Here is an 18,132-nt window from a genome sequence, read left to right on the forward strand (position 1 = left end):
GCGAGCGCGGCCCGCGGGGGCGAGCGCGGCCCGCGGGGGCGAGCGCGGCCCGCGGGGGCGAGCGCGGCCCGCGGGGGCGAGCGCGGCCCGCGGGGGCGAGCGCGGCCCGCGGGGGCGAGCGCGGCCCGCGGGGGCGAGCGCGGCCCGCGGGGGCGAGCGCGGCCCGCGGGGGCGAGCGCGGCCCGCGGGGGCGAGCGCGGCCCGCGGGGGCGAGCGCGGCCCGCGGGGGCGAGCGCGGCCCGCGGGGGCGAGCGCGGCCCGGCCGGAGCCGAGCCAAGGACAGAGCGCGCGGTATAAAACACGAACCGGAGCCCCCCGGCCCCGCCGAGAAGCCGGAGCGGCGCCGAAGCTTCTGAGCCGCTTAAGGAAGCACCTGAACAAAAAAGGAACACTTCGTAAAACTTTATTGATTTATCACTTGATTAAAGCATGGAATATTATAACTATTATACATCGTATTTTCATGTAGAAAACTTTACATAGTTTTTCATATTATATAATTTCGGTATTCTCTCAGAACTCTATACATCCATTGGCAAGGAATAGTCTTTAAATTATTGATAGTAAATGCACTTAATACAGAGATATTAAAACTCAGGCATTTTAAATATGTGAAAACATACATTTTAAACAAAGGTGCTGAACAAACTGAAGTTACAGATTAAAGGGAGATGCACTTTTGACAGAGTTACTATTTTTAACCTTTTTCCTGAAGAGTAAGACTGAGCTAAAATCTGGGGGGTGGAGTTTGTGGTAGTGGAATGTGAGCTACCAGACACGGGTAACAAACTGCTGTAAAAACAACCTTTTCCTGGACGGTAAGACACAACAGAAGCAACATGAAGGGAGGTTTTCAATCACCACAAAAGGGGGGTTTAGGGGTTAGCATGCTCCCGTCCTGCCCGCCCTCGGGAGGATCGGCAGCAGCCAAGCCCGGGCGGCTGCCGGGTGCTGGCACTGCCGGGCCGAGCCGCAGAGCCCCGCTCACAGCCCCGCTCACAGCCCCGCTCACAGCCCCGCTCACAGCCCCGCTCACAGCCCCGCTCACAGCCCCGCTCACAGCCCGGCCCACAGGGAGCTCCTCTCGCTCCTGCACTGCCCGGCCCAGGAGCCCTGAGGGCCGGCTGCACTGCCCGGCCCAGGAGCCCTGAGGGCCGGCTGCACTGCCCGGCATGGAGGGGCTTTGGCCCCTCCTGGCTCTGAGGAAAACCCACAGCGCTGTGGAGCAAGCTGAACACAGCCTGATTATTGCTGTACCGGACCGTGGCCTGCAGGAACAGCGCTGGGCTCGGACAATGCAGCTGCGGCCCAGGCCCCCTGCTCCTCCTTGCACTGCAGACCCTGGGGGGGTTGGATACCACATACCCAACCTCAGCAGATTGTAACTGGTATAAATGCGACAAAAGCTTTTCTTAAGGAGAAGAACAGTCTCAGACCAAAGGCTGAAGGGAAGCATGGATTAAATATCCTTATCCTATGTGCAGAGAGACTACAAATGCTGCCCCTTACAGTAAAGAAAGCCCATGAAGCAACTGTGAAGTCATTTAAGACCTCAAAATTGAGACTTTTTCCAAGACATGACTGTAGGGCTTTCAAACCTGTGACACATGCAGCTGGGCCAGGTGTGTCTGATGGGACATGAGGGAATACATTCCATGAGGCAGTGACACATTCCAAATCTGAAAATTAATGGTTCAAATATTTTCCCTAGGACTACCTACGACCAGAAGAAAAGGAATAGCATATTATTACAGATTTAAATAGAATTAAAATAAATACTTCATTTTCTGCAGTACCCAATACAGTGACATTCCCAGGGAATGAGCAGCTACACGAGATGCAACACAAAAGGTTATTTCAAAAGCAGCAAGGTAAATACCAGCATTGCTTATTTTTCAGTCTTCTCCTATTGTCCTATATAGCCATTCACTCCCTTCTACTAAATAGCAGTGTATAGATTTAACCTAATGGGCATTTAAAAGTCAAAGAGCCACAACTACCACTCTTCTTTGGTTAAAAATAAAAAGAATAAATTGTGAAACCTTTGTCACTACCACTGACTGTAAAACCTTTCCCAAACAATGCTTACACAGTACAAACTGATGTACTGAGGAGCACCATAAAAACCCTTTGGAAAAAGATCACAAAAAACCAAACCAAACAAATAAACAAAAAACAACAACAACAAAAACCCCAACCAACCAAAAAAAACCCTCCAAAGACAGCACATTCCTAGTAGCTCAGAGCAGCATATCCCAAGACAACTTCACCTGAGGCCATCCTACCAGGAAAGTCAACTCAAAAAACAAAATAATGTTATACACTTAGTTCCATTCAAGTAGGTAGCTTGTTGTTGCTGTTTGTTGGTTTGTTTTTTTCTTTAAATACTGTTGATATTTTAGGTTTGCTACTCTGGATAGCACAGCAGCTAATATTACTTCGCATTATTTTAGGAAGTGGAGCCTCTCCTACCATCCTGCCATACTTTCCTGGTTTAGAAAAGTCTTGAAACTTGAAATTTAAAATAATTTCAAAGGTCAAGACAGCATCCTGTCATAGAAACATTGTCACAGAAACCTGATGTATTTTAAGGAAAGAAAGAAAACTCTCTTGAGCAAGCAAAGCTGTGGTGTCATGTCACATTTTGCTTCAGAGAAAGCCTTCAAAGCACACAATTCTGTTGTTAACTTAGAGCATGTGAATGAACTTGTTTAATTTTGCTAGAGCAGTTTTTTGGAAATTCAGGGTTTTTAGATGCCACTAGGAACTAAGTGTTGAAAACAAAAATCATTTGCACAAAATGACAAATCAGAACTTGCAGATCTGCAGTAAAAGGAGACAAACTTGTGTTAAGGATTGGACTTTTTGCTAAGCAGTCACCATTACTGCTAAATTATATTCAAGGGTAAAAAAGGTGGGTTTATTTCTTCTGAGCTTTGTTTTTGATGTTCCTGTATATGCTCTATGATCTGCCAATGTATGAAAGGAAAAGGAAAGCATTTTCTTTTTCTTAAATGCCTTTAACTCAAGCCTAATAAGCTAAAGGAATAGATGCTATTGGTACTCCTGATGTAAAATCTTCCATAAAACTAAAAATAAGTCTCAGAAGATGCAGTACAGATATTAAAAAAAAAAATTAAGTCATTTGCTAAACAGAAGGAAAACCTTCTCCGAATATCCAGTGCCCTGCCTGGCCTGGTCCTGGACACAAAGGAAAACCCAGAGGGATCTCGGGTGGTCACTGGCCACCACAGTCAAGTTTATTATGAACACTTGCCAACATCACGAGGCTACACAAATACAGTCATTAGTTCCAAGGGGCATAACTTCTGTGGAGAGATCCAGCTGATTTATCAGCTCTAGCTGGGATGAAAGACTGAGCAGTGCATAAAAGACTAGAAGAGACATACTGGATCATACAAATAATTAGCATTGAAACAAAGAGACTGCACACCTACTGTTTTGACTCTGTAAGCAATAATTTAAATAAAACTGCTGACACTTCTGTAGGATGGATAGAACAGGATTCTTTTCCTCGTTCCCAAATGCCATTGTGGTAAGAATAACACCAGGGTCCCATTTTTTCCCATCCACTTCAGTCCCTCTCTGGACACAGCTTTCCGTGCAGGCCGGTGTAACAGCTCACGGGAGCTGCCAGGAGGGCAGGTTCGTGCCAGCTGTGCGTGCCTGCTCGCCCGCCGTGCAGATGTTGAACACCGCCCCGATGCGCAGGAAGAACTTGCGCAGCACCGCCCGCAGCTCAGGGATCAGGTCGAACTGCATGATCTCACACAGGTACGGGTAGTAGGTGGAAGCGTGTGCCCTGAACTGGCCAAGATACAGAAACAGAACGTCATTCTCGATTGCTAGAGCAAAATGAAAACTGCTACACCTTCATGGCTACAGCAACTTGTTAAAACACCAGGTCTCACCCAAGCCCTCCCCACGGCCCCAGGGCTCCGTGTTGTTTGCGGCAGCAGCGCACGCAGGGCGTGTTTTGGTGTTACCCCCTAAACAGAGTCAGGGTTTTGTGACTTCTCAGCCCAGAGGTAGTACCAGAGTCTATTTGTAGCAATATGAATATCTGGTTTTCCTCAAAAGGGCCAAGATCCTGAAAATTATTCTTGCCATCGCTGTCAAGGAAACTGGAATTCCAATTCTACCATTCCTGTGTGGCTGTAATACAGCATAAGCCTGTCCCTTACTGCACACTCATTGTGCTTTTACATGAAAGCTGTTCAGTAATTCTATCCGCATTCCCACACAACTGGGAATTGCATGGATGCAGCCCCATTTCCACAATGCAGAATGCCTGCAGACAGTGGAGCCAGGAGAGCGCTCACTAGGAGGAACCGCCCACCTCCAATCTGGATGGAAATAAAGACTGAACTCAGGCTGAAGCAGGAATGAAAAACATACCCAAATGCAGACATGACTTCCAGCCCCTTCTTACCTTATCATCACTGATTTTTAGTGTTTTTGTTAAAAGCAACAGCAGGAGATTGGTCCAGGCTTCTCTGTGGCTTTCCGAGTTGACAGTAATAAAATACGCCAAGGCTTCACTGCACACACTGCAGAGATGGCACAGTTCACACAAACCATAAAGAAAACCTTATAAAGTTTTTGATTATATGCTCTATTTGTCCTCTCAGAGTACTTTGTTTTCAAGCAAGATGCACTTCCATGGGAAAGTTTTCAATCACATGCAACAACTTTAACTACACAAACTTACTTTTTCTGGTACAGGAATTGTTCCAGATAACTGAACTGAAATACTTTTCATATAACTGAACGGAAATACTTGGTGACAGAGAAGGAAAAAGAAAATTAATCTGCCTGATAAACATTTTGTAATTGAAGTGCTGTCACTTTCAACCTGCAAACATTATTTCCTGACCCTGACATTGGGACAGCTTAGGCAACAGCACCACGAGAGAGCTCTCCCTCCAAATTTGGACTGGTTTAAAAAAGATCTGCACAACTCAGCATCACACATTAAGGAAGAATTATTATTGTATTAATAAATTTTTGATCCCTGCTGCAGATTGTCAACACAAGGTACAAACTGTACCACTTACTATGGTTATTTTTAGGACACTCTTTTAATTAAAGAAGGACTAAGCAGATTAACATGTCCATACATGCTGGTAGATCAGAACCCACTGTATTAGTACCAAGAGCAAGTTGGGAGATCTTCACATTTGATAAGAGACTAGTACTTTCAACTTTATGTACCAACTCACCCAAATACCTTTTTATATTAATTTATAAGTATTTTCTACATTTGTTTAAATTCCAGGTGTACAGCAGCTTATACTGCACTCTTTTTCAATTAGTGTACCCTATTATACCTCTATTATTATGTACTCAGCTGGGAAAACTATTCAGACACCACCACTTCCATAAAGAAAAGCCTATGTCAGGGAAGAAGGTGTATCCCAGGCAGATTGCTTCCTTACTGCTAAGTGACCTTTGAGTGCAGAGTGCCACACCTCCCTGTCCTACCTGAGCAGCCGCCGCTGGACCGCGGCCCAGGCCTCCCGCCGGCTCTCGTCCACGTACATCCGGAACAGGATCCTCAGGCAGCATGCCAGGCTGCTGGTCTCTTGTTTTAAGAGATTGGGTTTTGATTTGCCCTTGAACCCTAGAAATCAGTCCCACACAGGACAAGAGGGAACATCCAAAGCTGGCGTTACTAGCCAAAAAAAAAATTTTATCAACAATATCTGCACTAGTGACCAATAATGATTTCTTGTCCAGACAGTATTTCCTCCTCCCTGATTTTGACTGAGTTCTGATTTATTTATAAAGATACTTAACTACAGCAGTACCAGCTGTGCAGCTCTACTTTAATCAAAAAAAACCAGATAATTTAGCAAACAGAATTACTCAAGTAATCAGGAAGGAGACACGCAATAAAAGCATGCGACTGTCCAATAAACTCTAGAGGTGATTGCAATGGCACATTGTTGTGTCATGATACTTAAAGCTAGAAGTGTAGTTCAGCATTTTTATCAAATAAAAATAAAAGACTCACCTGCTCTCCATAACACAGTTCGCTGCTCGTAATTTGAATTAAAGGCTTTTGAAAATGAGTGAGACTCTTGCAGACAATCCAGTAACTTAAAAAGGTGATGTGAAGACATATATTTATACATTCCTTGGTCTTCTGTGTCAATGTGGATAACTGCATCCAATGTGTCTCGCTGAAAAGAAGAGGGAGAGGGACAAAGAGAGAGAGAGAGAGCACATGCTGTAAGCTCCAGTAACTCTAATTCCATTTATAGGTGCAATGCAGTATTAGTGCAGTACAACACAGCAAGGTGGTCCTGTCAAAGATCAGAGCTGCACTCTTCTTAGTGGAGTACTTAAGAAGAGTGCAGCAGAAGTTCTTCCCTCGCTCTTGAGTCTTATTTTCTTATCAGTAACTAGGATAGATCATAACTCCTCTCTTCTTAGTGGAGTACTTAAGAAGAGAGGAGTTATGATCTATCCTAGTTACTGATAAGAAAATAAGACTCAAGAGCGAGGGAAGAACTCCCTTATTGAAACATTGCAGTCACAGCAGTATGGTACAGAACATTTCCTCTTCCCTAGAAGCTGACTGGGTAGGTCTGTTGAATTCTGAAAACATCAGAATGAACAACAAAACCAGTGTGGGTTTAAATGTTGCCTAGTGTAGAAATTCCCCATCTTTGGCTCATGTCAAATTTAATTAAATTGGTCGATATTTTTAGCTCATTTCACTAGGAATTTAACTATACCATCCCCAAAACACTACCTGAATGTACTAGCCAGAACTTCCAGCTTATGGCTTTATTAACAGCTAAGCCAGAGCTACCGTGCACTACTACCCAGAATCAGAACTTTCAGGGACAGGGACATCTCTCAGGTTGGCAATTAATGAAATCTTGACCATTGACCTTGCTGAAGTTCAACTTCTGCAAGACTTCCTGTGCAAACATCCAGAGACTGAGCAGAGCCTCAGCTGTGGCTAAATGAAGACAGTCTAATGAGCAGAAACAAATGCTTTCTCCCAAACAAGCAAAAACCATTTTTGATAGTATGTATTCATGATAAAACCAACTATAACCTATTACACTGATAATAAAAATTAAAGTAATATAATACTACAAACAGGCAGACTAGACCGCCAGGCAACACTGGAGGCAGACAAAAAAATCACAACTTAAGAGTAGTTTCCACACACATTCAGGGTAATGCTAAAAGTCAGAAGAAGACTGTATTTTGTGAACATGTCAGAGCATTCCATAGTTTGCACTTTACTGTCCCCATAAGGTTACAAGTAAGTCTGATGGTACCTGAGCTGCAGCCATGTGCTCAGCGTCTTCCTTCTTGCTTGTTGCTGGATAGAACACTATGTTGTCAATGGTCTGTATCAACTCCAGCTGTACCACACACTTGATCAGGAGGCCAGCAAATAGTTTTTGGTCTAATGAAATGGAGCAACATAAATTTCAGAAGCAATTCATGATGATTCACTTACAGCAGGCTAGCAAAATAAGACATTCCCCTTAATCATTTGATATTTAGTAATGCTGTGAATTATCTTCTAAAGAGAAAATCTCACTGCAAGGCATAAACATAAATTGCAAAGACTTATCCCAAGTTTTACTGCCCCAAAACTTTCTGTAGAGAGCTACAGAAGTGAATTAAGACTGGCTATAAAGGTGCATTGGAAAAGCTTGTATGTTTTCCTTACTTGTGTAAGGACCACCTTTCCAGCTCTCATCTGTTGGATTTGAATATTGGCTTTGTCCTCTTTCAGAAGCATTTTTATCCATGCTGCTTAAAGACTGGTGATCTAGGTCCAAATCCTAGAAGAGAGTGCAGAGCAATTCCAGCAATCTGAAACACTAATGCCCAACTAGCTATCACTTTTCAGAGGACTTCCCTACTCCTAGATTCAAAGGCTTCTTGCATCCATTCTTTAAATCATTTTTACAGTAACACCAAATACAATCTACTATCAATTCCTTGTTAAGTGTATTGACTACAACGAATACTTCAAAAGCTAACCTAACAAAAAAATCTTCAAGTCAGTTTATCACCCTAAGTTAACTCTTACCAAGTGTTTTTCAGATGAATCTTCCTCCATTCCTACAGGCTTCCATGTCAGCAAGCTTCACAGAGTTAAAGAAACAAAACAAAACAACAACAAAAAAAAATCAAACAAAAATAGAAAAAGGCAAAAAAAAGTAAATATTGCTGCTTTAGAATTGCGTATCAATATAAGAATTAAACTTATAAACTTACACATGAGGAATAGTTGTTTTGAAGATTTCTAGCATACAATTGCATGTCTGGCCCCAGACTTCAGGGCTGAATTTCTGTCCGTTGAGTATTACCAGGTTTTCTAGGCAGTTTGTACCTGATCGTGCCAACTGCTCATTATCTGTAAAAGAAATGTTCCATATTTATCAACTTCTATAATATCAAGGAAAAATTAAGTATTCCCTATTACTGCTTCATTAAAAAATTTTACCAATACTGTGAAATGCACAGTCTCTTGGCTCAAAGCCTACCTATACAATATGTTACAACAATATGAAGCTGAAGAACCTACTGAATTAAAAAAAGTTTCAAAATAGCCTTCATGAGATGGAAATCCAACCAGAGAAGACAAAAAAGTTGCCTAACTCAATAAAAAGATTAGTGCTCAGATATTCAAGATACTGCATCAATCTACTGCAATACATATTGTCCTAATGGGAACTTTTATTCTTCTAAAATTCAGTTAGCCTTCCCCTTCTGTAGTAATGGACATTTAAAACTATGTTTAATCAAAAGATACAGGTAAATAAGGTACCTTGTTTTACACACCAGTGTAACTGTGCAAGTATGTCAGGAAGAAGAATCTCGTGCAAAGCTTCATAGAACTGTGTGAACACGTCACAGATAGCATAAAGGGCGTGGTTGCACGTCGTGGTCATCCACTCTGATTTCTGGGACAGAAAATGAAAAGTCTTTTGTTTTATGGGGATTCTTCCATGATGACAACACTTGGCTTATACATGGCTGGTCAACAAGAGACACAGCTCTGAGGAGAGGAGAACTCAGAACTAAAGCCTCACAACCACAGATGTCTTGTCAGAAGCACTTAGTTGGCTACATGAACACTGGTCAGAAAACTGTACATGCTCACAACAGAGGGAGAACATTCTCCTTGAAAATAATCAGATGGACACACACACAGTTCACTGGACACTGTGGCAAGTTTCATTCATGCCACAGAATTTGAAGGAATACAGAATGTGTTTAGTTAAGTCTGGGGCAGTATGGGGTGGCAATAACTGATGCCAGTAGAAACTGCTGACTCAGATGTGCAAGTTCTTAAAAAGACAACTCTAGGGAATGTTTGCTTTTTGGGTTTTTTTTGTTTTTTTTTTTTTGTTTTACCTCCGTTTGTTGCTCAGGGAGTTTCATATTATCAAAAATGCGAAACACAATTCTAAACAGGTCTTGCCACCAGTGCTTTTCAAAGGTATGGCCGTAACTCTTCATGATTTCAAACATCACTGTTAAGCCTCTATAAACAAACCCAAACAAGCATAGGAACAGATGTTAAAATATGTTCCTGTGATATCTTCACTAAATGAAATAAAAGAAGAAAGGAAAAAAATAAAAGCTTTATTACCTTGTACGAACATCTAACTTGCAACGATTGATGATACAAGAAAGTTCAAACAAAATAGGAAACCATCCTCTGACCCATACTCTGTCCCCAGGAGCCACATTCATGTCATCACTTGTGTATTCTCTTAATACCTTGAAGATCAGTAGGAAAAAAGGTTTAAAGAAAAAATTATCTCAAAAATCATTGTATGTGACAAATTTATATACTACCAGTGGTACAGGCAAACTTGGAAAGTTAGCTTAGTTCCTACTGTAACACTCCAATTCTGCAAAATATAAGTAAGTATAGCTCTGAGATGTAACTATTTGCAAAAATACTAGAAAGTAATATATGGAAATAAATGCTTCATATTGTTTTTATTTCAGTCCAGGTAAAGGCCTTACAAGTTGCTGAGGTTTGGACTTCTTAGAAATCAACTTTAACAGTGACAGACAACTGTTACGTCAATACCCGTAACAAGGAAATCTAAAATTGGCAGAAACCAGTTCTACCAAGTGTCTGGTACACTGAAGGCAGCATGCACTGGGGACATGCAACTGCAATGTAACTCCAGGCACTCCTCAGGCAGTGATTATTGCATTCAGTATTCACACAACAGACTGATGGAGAAGAATACACATTTGTAACCAACTGAACTAGACATAATAGGGAGACAGAACTGGAAGCGCTGCTTTCCAAGTCATCTTAACACCGCAAAAAACAAAAAAAATAAAGACTATTTAATTCAGCTATTTCCCATTTGGACTTACAAGACTTAACATTACTTAACTAGCTCTAGTTTACTGCTCACATAATAATAAAATTTCTCCCAACTGAATGATTAGGATTAATCATTCAATTAAAAGAGCTTTTTAATTAACAGAGCTTTCATACTCAAACTTCAATTGCAAGTGTTTGAATACAAACACTTGCAACTGAAGTTTGAGTATGAAAGCTCTTTCTTAGTAGATTAATCTCAATTTAACAGTAGAAGAGAGTATGAAAATGCAGCAGGGATAAAAATTCAAATATACCTGTGGTCTTTCTGAGACGTATTTTGCACAATAGCGAATAAGCCTGATGGCTTCCATGCTGGTGTCTGGGAAGGCAACATTACAGGCAAACTCAGAGAGGCATTTTACTGCATCCTGAAATGAGTCAATTGCTGCTGGAAAATGCTGCTGAAAAATATTTGCTGTGAAGAACAAACAAATACATTTTTAAAATTTAGTGATATTAAAATCCATAGATAAACTGCATCAATCTAGGCATGTCACCCATGGCATACTGCTATGGAACAGACAAAAACAAAAGGACCAGATCTTCTATATTAAATATGGTTCTTTGCCCAGTCTTGCATCCTTCCCTGTCCCACCTCACCAACCACATTGCCAAGTTCTACAGCAGAATATCTGTATCTAGTTTGTCCTATCCACATTCAGGAGACTTAAAGGGTGTGACCTAGCTGCAGAGTTTAAACAGTCTGGCTGCAAGGTCGTGTGTTTACCTGCCTGGAAATACAAAAGCCTTATTCAGATGAGCCTTTTGAAGCAGACTCACAGCAGCCAGGCTAATTTGGGTGCATGCATCTGTCAAGCATTACTTACTAACTATGTGTGCTGTAGTCTGAAAGGCCAGCTCTACAATATTCCCATCGTGGTCTGATGCTGCTTGATGAAAGACAGCAAAGATATTTTTCCAGCCTGAACGAATGTTACCGGCTTGAGAGTTCACCATCTGAGCAATGCAGCGGATCACCATGTCTCGAATAGTCGGAGACCTTTAGAAAAAAGAAGAGAAAGGAAAGCAAGACTACTTTACAGTGGCACAAAGTAACTCCCCCACTTCCCTGTACGTGACCATGACCCATTCCAAGTGACATCCTTAAGTGGGACTAAAGCTAAAGCAGAAATTGCAGTGCCTCACACCTGTTTTTCTTCATAATATGCTCAAAAGGCCTTAGGAAGTCTTTCTGGAAGCGGAAGTTGGCTAACTCTCCCTTCTCAAGGAATTTCATTGACAGCTGCCTTAATGAGTCTACAGCAAAGATGGCAACATCTTCGTTAGGGTTACACCCAACCTAGAAGAAAAGCATATTTTCAAACATTTATCAGTTAATGTGTCGTTTATACGAGCAACAAATTCGTCGCTCAAGTTCCATCCCAGCCCACTAAACACTGCTAGCACATTCTAGTGTTCTGATACTTGGGAAAGAAGGGGTTCTTGTTGAAGGGGGCTTTCTGTCATTTCATCCATCTAAACAGACCCATGGATTTTGAATGCATCAAGCAGAAACATAATAGCCAGCTAGATGCTAATATTAAAATACTGTACAATACAATAAAATAAATGGAATCTTAGGTTAAAAAATCCCATCCTAACATGATTCAATTTCCTAAGGAAAACAACTGTTGTTCAAGGATCACCTGTGTACATTTTAGAGGAAAACTAATTTGGCATTTTATCCAAAGGAAAAGACAAAGAAAAATTACAAAAATACCAAACCATATAATGAAGATTATATAATTAAAAAATCATTCCTATAAACATTTCTATTTGTACACTTTAGATTTTTAAGTAGGTGCTTCTTTTAGGTGCCTTGAATGGAATTTTTTTCAATATCAGAGAGCCACTAACAACACAGAAGGGAAAAGTCGATTAAAGAAGTCCCACTATTTATGCATAGTGTGTAACTTGATTTTGAAAAGTACCTTATTGAAGTGATCCCCAATCACATGCCAAATCCTCGACCACTGCAGCCTGATGCGGTTCATGTTGTAGTAGGAGATCTCCACGATCTTCTGCAGGCTGAACATGCGCGGGTGGTGCGGGGACGCCAGCTCGTCCATGGACACAGCGCACAGCCACCGCACAAAGTCAACTGCACGGGAGGAGCCTGCTGTGAGCCAGGCTGCTCCCGTGCCAGGGGCCCTGGAACCCACCATACGTACCTATGGCATTCCCGTCCAGCCTCGTGGAGCCCGTGAATATCCTACAACAAACACAGGAGCTGGAGTTTCAGCTGCGCATCCACAAGAATCAACTACAGCTCAGTGCTGCAGCAAAAGGTCAGCACATCTGGAGGTACTTCACAGTTCTCCATGCCATGAACTCTGTACCTCTTGTATTCTTGCTGCTTGGCAGCAGTACATGCATCTTTCCTTAGTCTAAGCATCCTCTTTCCTGCACCAAGTCGCAGTCTACCACGCTCCTGCCCCACTACAGGAACAGGCACAGGCTCACAAGTTTACCCAGGCCAAGTTATACTGGAACACTCATTTGCGTGACAGCATGTTAAATTTCATGGGGACAATAAACAGACAGAAAGCTTTGCTACGAGACTTTACTGGTTATCAGCCACCTTTGATCTTTATATCCTCTGAGAATATGGTTGGCTGTGGCTGTCAAAAGAGACAGGAGAAAGACTATGGATGCACTGTTGTCCCTTCTTCCCCTTCAGCTGTTCAATCTTGAGAGGAGTTCAGACTGCTGATAGTGGTCCATATAGAACACTGATAAAGCAGAGAACATTCCCAAATGACCTGGACTTTGATGTGGTAACAGAGCGTTTATGGTTAGGATAAACACTGCAAGTCTGAATACACGATGGTGCAGACTTGCACCATTGCATCAGTAGTTACTAAGAACTCCCATTCCAACACATAGTTTAGGACAGAAGCATGTCTTTAGACTACTTCAGAAGGGCAGATGACAAAGATGATGATTTGGGTAAGAGTGCAGAGGTTACATTCTCAGTACCTGTCTACTGCTACCACCACACTCTGGGAGCTGGTCTCCCCCACAGACTCCTGGATGCTCGCCATGTGCCGTTTGTCAGCCCCACTCCCAACGAGGTTCCCTGCCATAAATCCATTAAAAAACAGTATTTGCCATCAGGAAACAACGACTTTATGTTAACTCCAACAGCAAACAAGTAAACAAAGAGAAGTGACTGCTGCTTCTAGCTACCATATAATTTATATGGAGCAGATACTGCCTTTGCCAGATCTGTGCCAGATTATTACACAGCTAAACATCATATTTACTAGGTTAAGACGGTATGATATTGTTAATTAAATTTGGAACAGATAAAATACCATTTTAAAACATGAACTCTTAAGTTAGCCACAAAGAGTTAATGCTGAACACAGTTCTGTATTCATTGTAATCATCATTATAGCATTCACTCCAAAGTTTTTTAAAATTAAATTGTTTCCTTAGTGGTTTTGCAAAGATTAAGGCGACTTGCCTTGTCCCTCTAATTTAAGCCAAAAAATTAAGATTTGTTTCTTGTACACACTGCAGGAACATTAGGAACTAGAACACCAAGCCCAACATGTAAAGATAAAAAAAATTCCTTTGGAAAACCAATTGTTAGTTATTGAAACATCTATTAATTCCTAAAAAGAAACAGCTCTTTTTTCTATTAATTAATATTTTAACAAAAGCATGACTTCATACAGCAAAACAGTTTTGACAACAACATATTCCAACAAATAAATGTGGAGTAGTTATTAAATAGCTTAACCCAATTCCAAAGTTACAACAGATTTGGTAATTATAAACACATATTGGAATACACAGTTTCATTAATCCAACACAGCTTCCCCTGGAAGCAAGTGGATATATTTTGAGTATAACACTGAGGATTCTTTAACATCCTTACTCCACTTGTATGTGCATCTTTGTGAAGTTCAGGATTAATAATCTTACCTAATCCCAGGCTCATAAACTCTTCTCCTGCAGAGGCATAGCCCTTAATGCTGCCTTCCCTCTCACGCCCAGAACCAGACAAATACCGAGTTTTCACGCCAGTACCTATGAGCTGTGCCAATTCCAGCTGGCTAATACATTTCAAGATCTAAAACCAAAAGAAATTTAACACTGTGTTTCTGCACACTATCATCTTTTTATTCTCAACATATATTTGTATTTACTATTTATGACCTTCCCAGGTTCTCCAACCATTCAAACAACTTTGGTCGTTATAACAGCTTCGATGGAGCTAAAACATTACTAATAAAACTGAAAATTAAGTTGATTGCATTCAATATTATCAGCCACCATGAATCATTCCAATATAAGAATAAAATAAACAGCGCTCCAAAATCTAACCTGGATCTCTAATTACTGAAGGATACCTTTTCATTACTTTTTACACCATCAACTTTCAAGACTATAAACAAGTTGGAGCTGATCTGGTAGAGACTTCATTGCCCTAGAGAGATGAAAAGACTGAAACATCGCAGCTCTCACCACTTGAGTAACAATGTTCCAACCTAGACAGTTTAAATGCCAGTGCTGTGCCTGCCTCCTCCTTCCTCCCCCACAGCCGTCCCTTGGCTGGCACAAGCACTCAGGAGAGTGTGCTGTGAGCCAGGTCAGAGGCACCTGTCAGCTCTAGCACCTTTTGGCTCACATCATGTAGCCCAAGACTAGAGCCAGAGAACATAATGCAGCAGAAATGCTCCTTTTAGCAACAGCACAGATTTACAGCTGATAACATTGCTCCTGGAAAACAGGCTTTAAGAAAATGCATATAATCCTGATAGCTCATCTTTACCAATCACCCACCAAAGTATTTTAGCCCTAATTTTTCATGTGCTTATGGTGTAAATGTTGTCAAACATTGCACAGACAAGTGTGGACCTGTGAGCTAGAATATTTTTGTTTCCACGAATAAGAATACAATAGTTGATATGAGGAATTTTCTGAAGCCAAATGAGATTTTTTTAATATCATTTAAATCCTATATCAAATGCGGCCACAAAAATTACAATATTGTCACACAGTTTCCACAGGGTCTTCAAAAAATGCAGTGCATTATTTTTATCTACATATTAGAAAAAAAAAACCCAATTTAACAATATAATGCACTTCCTTCACATTTTTGAGTGAGTTCTGGGAGCTGAAAAAACACTAGAAGAAAAAACACTGTTTAAACTAATAAAGATTTACCTCATGCCAAGAATTGCCAAGATAGTTGCCATCTGTGTGAGCAACTGTAATGAGTGTCTTAATGGTATCGATGTTCTTCTGTTTCATTTCTGTAATGCTGGAACTGGCGGTCAACAAGGAAAAACGAGCAAGGGCCTGTACATAAGCATCTCGTTCAAGCTACAGGACAGAGAAACAAGCATGAAAATCAAGCCCCCAAAGAACCAGAGAAAGCAACTTGCCTACAAATTTTCCTATGGATAGCTGGCACTGTTAGAGCACTTTCTGGCTAAACAAGAGTAGGATGCCAGCTAGCAAATGCTCTTAATAGAAGATTCAGCAAGAAAAGCAGAGTAAAAAATACTAGATTACATCAAGGCCTTTTACCATTTCAAAAAAGCAGACGAGACACTTCATTTTCTATGGATAAGCTGTTTGTAATTCTTCACCTGCCTCCCAGAGCCCACAGGGCCCTCAGCGAGTCCCAGGTTAAGTGTGGCACCAACCTGCATTCCAAAGATACAGGCGATCCTAATGGCACAGCGTATTCCTTCCAAACACAGGGACGCCACTTCTGGGTCATCACAGTTCTGCAAGCCAACACTGTAAGCTGCCAGCAGTGGAGTCCAGACAAGCTAAACAGAAGAGAAACTAAATTCAGAGGCTGCTTACAGCTTTAGCCCAAAACACTGGTTACTGAAGGCAAATATATCCAAAGAGTCCATCTGTTTCATTAGCAAACTATTCAGAGTAATTTTCCACTTTTTTCCCACACTTTAAACTCTTCATAGCAAAGACAGTGAGAACCTGACACTCACTTTGAACATGGGTCTGACATGATCCAGGTGAGTGGCACTGGTGAAAGGTGCCTTTGCATGGCTCACTGCCTCCATGAGGGCTTTGGCTGTCTTTGCCATTTGCTCCATCTCCAAGTTGTACAACAACCTCCGCTGCTTCTCATTAGCTACACCTAAGGGGAACACCACACACAGACATTGCTTGCTTTTCTTACAAAAGCATATTCCTTCTCTTCACACTGAGCATCACAAAACGTTAAATAAAGGTATTGCAAATAAAATCTAAAGATAGAAATCTTGCAAAATCTTGGAAGTCGGGAGGCTGTCCCAGGCTGCAAGCAAGAAGTCCAGCACTAAAAACCACACCCAAATTTAAGACTTTATTCTGTACAAAATAACTAATTCAGCCCTTTAGTATATAACACATGCTATTACCTAATTGCTCCAAGTCAGAGGTGCACACTCTATTAAATAGTCATTCTGCCTGTAAAAGTGGATGGAAAATCCTGTGTCTTCTTAGGCTCACATCCCCAAAACAAAACAAGCCCTCACCACCATGATAAATAAATTAATAACTTAGTGCTTCTTTATCCTTATACTACAGGGTGCAACTTCAATTTTCAAGCAAATTAATTTTGTTCCTATTTTGATTGACAAAACTTGCAAACAGCATAAAAACACTGGGAAAGCCACTATGCTGAAGATTCAGAATTCACTAATTTGAATTAAATTAGTACCAGCTATTCTGAGTAGAAGTAGGGTACAGCTGGGGATACTGGTTTCTACTGCATGCTACACAAAGAAGCCCTTATTTTGTCTAGATAAGGAGAAGTGACTATAGATTATGACAAAACCTCTAATCTCTGTGGTTTTCAAACTGTGACATCTCCCAGACACTGAACTATGAAGAGAGACAAAAAACCAGCCCAAATCAAGCCCTCGCTCGTTGTCTAGCACATAAAAACAACTTAATTGCAAAGTAAGTTCCCCTCGAGTTACTCCTCACACTCGTGTTTCAAAACCCCCAGAGATCTGGTTTCTAGTGCTGCTCTGCAGTGGTGCCAGAGGCACCGACACGGCTGCTCCCACCACAGAAGGCAATGTTAAGTTGTAACTGAGCCAGTTTTGCTCCATGTACCTCTATCAACCATTCCAAATGTACTTTATGTACTGCCCCAAGGCATTTTCACAAGGACTCTGCACACCACTGTGCCATCCCTTAGTTCCTGCCACAGTTCAAGAGCACTGTGGTCTTCCCAGTTTCTAGTTCCTTCTTACTTGGTTTACTACACTTGGTTGTAATTGCATATTCTTTTGTCTCTTTCATTGCAATTTTCTTTCCTTCTATTTCTTCATAGATTGTGGATAAATACTCTTCTGGCAGGTCTTTACTGTCATTGATTCCTCGATTCATTTTAATGTACTGCTCCTTTGTCATTTTATTTTTTACCTGTAAGAAGGAATAAGTTGGGTATCAGATTTTGAATGCAAGATTCAGGGATGTTTGGACTTCTGTAAGTTTGGATTTTTAAAATTTCTACCTGTGGACTGTGCAAGTCTGTAGTCAGCATTATAATGGAGTATGCCAAAACATAGGCAGTGTCTGCACTAGCAAATAGTGTTTGCCTGAGGGAGGAAAAAACAAAACAGGTTATGGAGTCTCAATTCCTCAATCCATTAGCTCTAGTTCCATATGCAAGAAAAATACCCAGAAGTGCTATGGATTCAATCAAAGAGCCAATAAAGACTGAAGCTAACCAT

At 41.3% G+C, this 18,132-nt stretch overlaps 1 protein-coding gene across 2 annotated transcripts in view; it reads right to left on the reverse strand.

Annotated features, from left to right (window-relative positions):
* Positions 1-387: 387 nt before the first annotated feature.
* ARFGEF2 (ADP ribosylation factor guanine nucleotide exchange factor 2) overlaps positions 388-18,132 on the reverse strand; it is a 35,971-nt gene continuing 18,226 nt past the window's right edge. For both annotated transcript variants that reach the window (XM_053992681.1, XM_053992680.1), the window contains exons 17-39: positions 17,913-17,997; positions 17,650-17,821; positions 16,393-16,544; positions 16,081-16,209; positions 15,596-15,754; positions 14,351-14,498; positions 13,397-13,496; positions 12,589-12,629; positions 12,349-12,518; positions 11,566-11,717; positions 11,245-11,417; positions 10,672-10,832; positions 9,659-9,789; positions 9,421-9,550; positions 8,831-8,966; positions 8,278-8,416; positions 8,090-8,144; positions 7,724-7,838; positions 7,323-7,453; positions 6,038-6,206; positions 5,506-5,644; positions 4,454-4,571; positions 388-3,828 (exon numbers count right to left, since the gene is read on the reverse strand). In XM_053992681.1, coding sequence (XP_053848656.1) covers positions 3,643-3,828; positions 4,454-4,571; positions 5,506-5,644; positions 6,038-6,206; positions 7,323-7,453; positions 7,724-7,838; positions 8,090-8,144; positions 8,278-8,416; positions 8,831-8,966; positions 9,421-9,550; positions 9,659-9,789; positions 10,672-10,832; positions 11,245-11,417; positions 11,566-11,717; positions 12,349-12,518; positions 12,589-12,629; positions 13,397-13,496; positions 14,351-14,498; positions 15,596-15,754; positions 16,081-16,209; positions 16,393-16,544; positions 17,650-17,821; positions 17,913-17,997 — 3,091 coding nt within the window. In that variant the 3' untranslated portion in view covers positions 388-3,642. The remainder of the gene's footprint in view (positions 3,829-4,453; positions 4,572-5,505; positions 5,645-6,037; positions 6,207-7,322; positions 7,454-7,723; positions 7,839-8,089; positions 8,145-8,277; positions 8,417-8,830; positions 8,967-9,420; positions 9,551-9,658; positions 9,790-10,671; positions 10,833-11,244; positions 11,418-11,565; positions 11,718-12,348; positions 12,519-12,588; positions 12,630-13,396; positions 13,497-14,350; positions 14,499-15,595; positions 15,755-16,080; positions 16,210-16,392; positions 16,545-17,649; positions 17,822-17,912; positions 17,998-18,132) is intronic.

Source organism: Vidua macroura, chromosome 17, assembly GCF_024509145.1.
Source record: "Vidua macroura isolate BioBank_ID:100142 chromosome 17, ASM2450914v1, whole genome shotgun sequence".
Taxonomy (NCBI): Eukaryota; Metazoa; Chordata; class Aves; order Passeriformes; family Viduidae; genus Vidua; species Vidua macroura.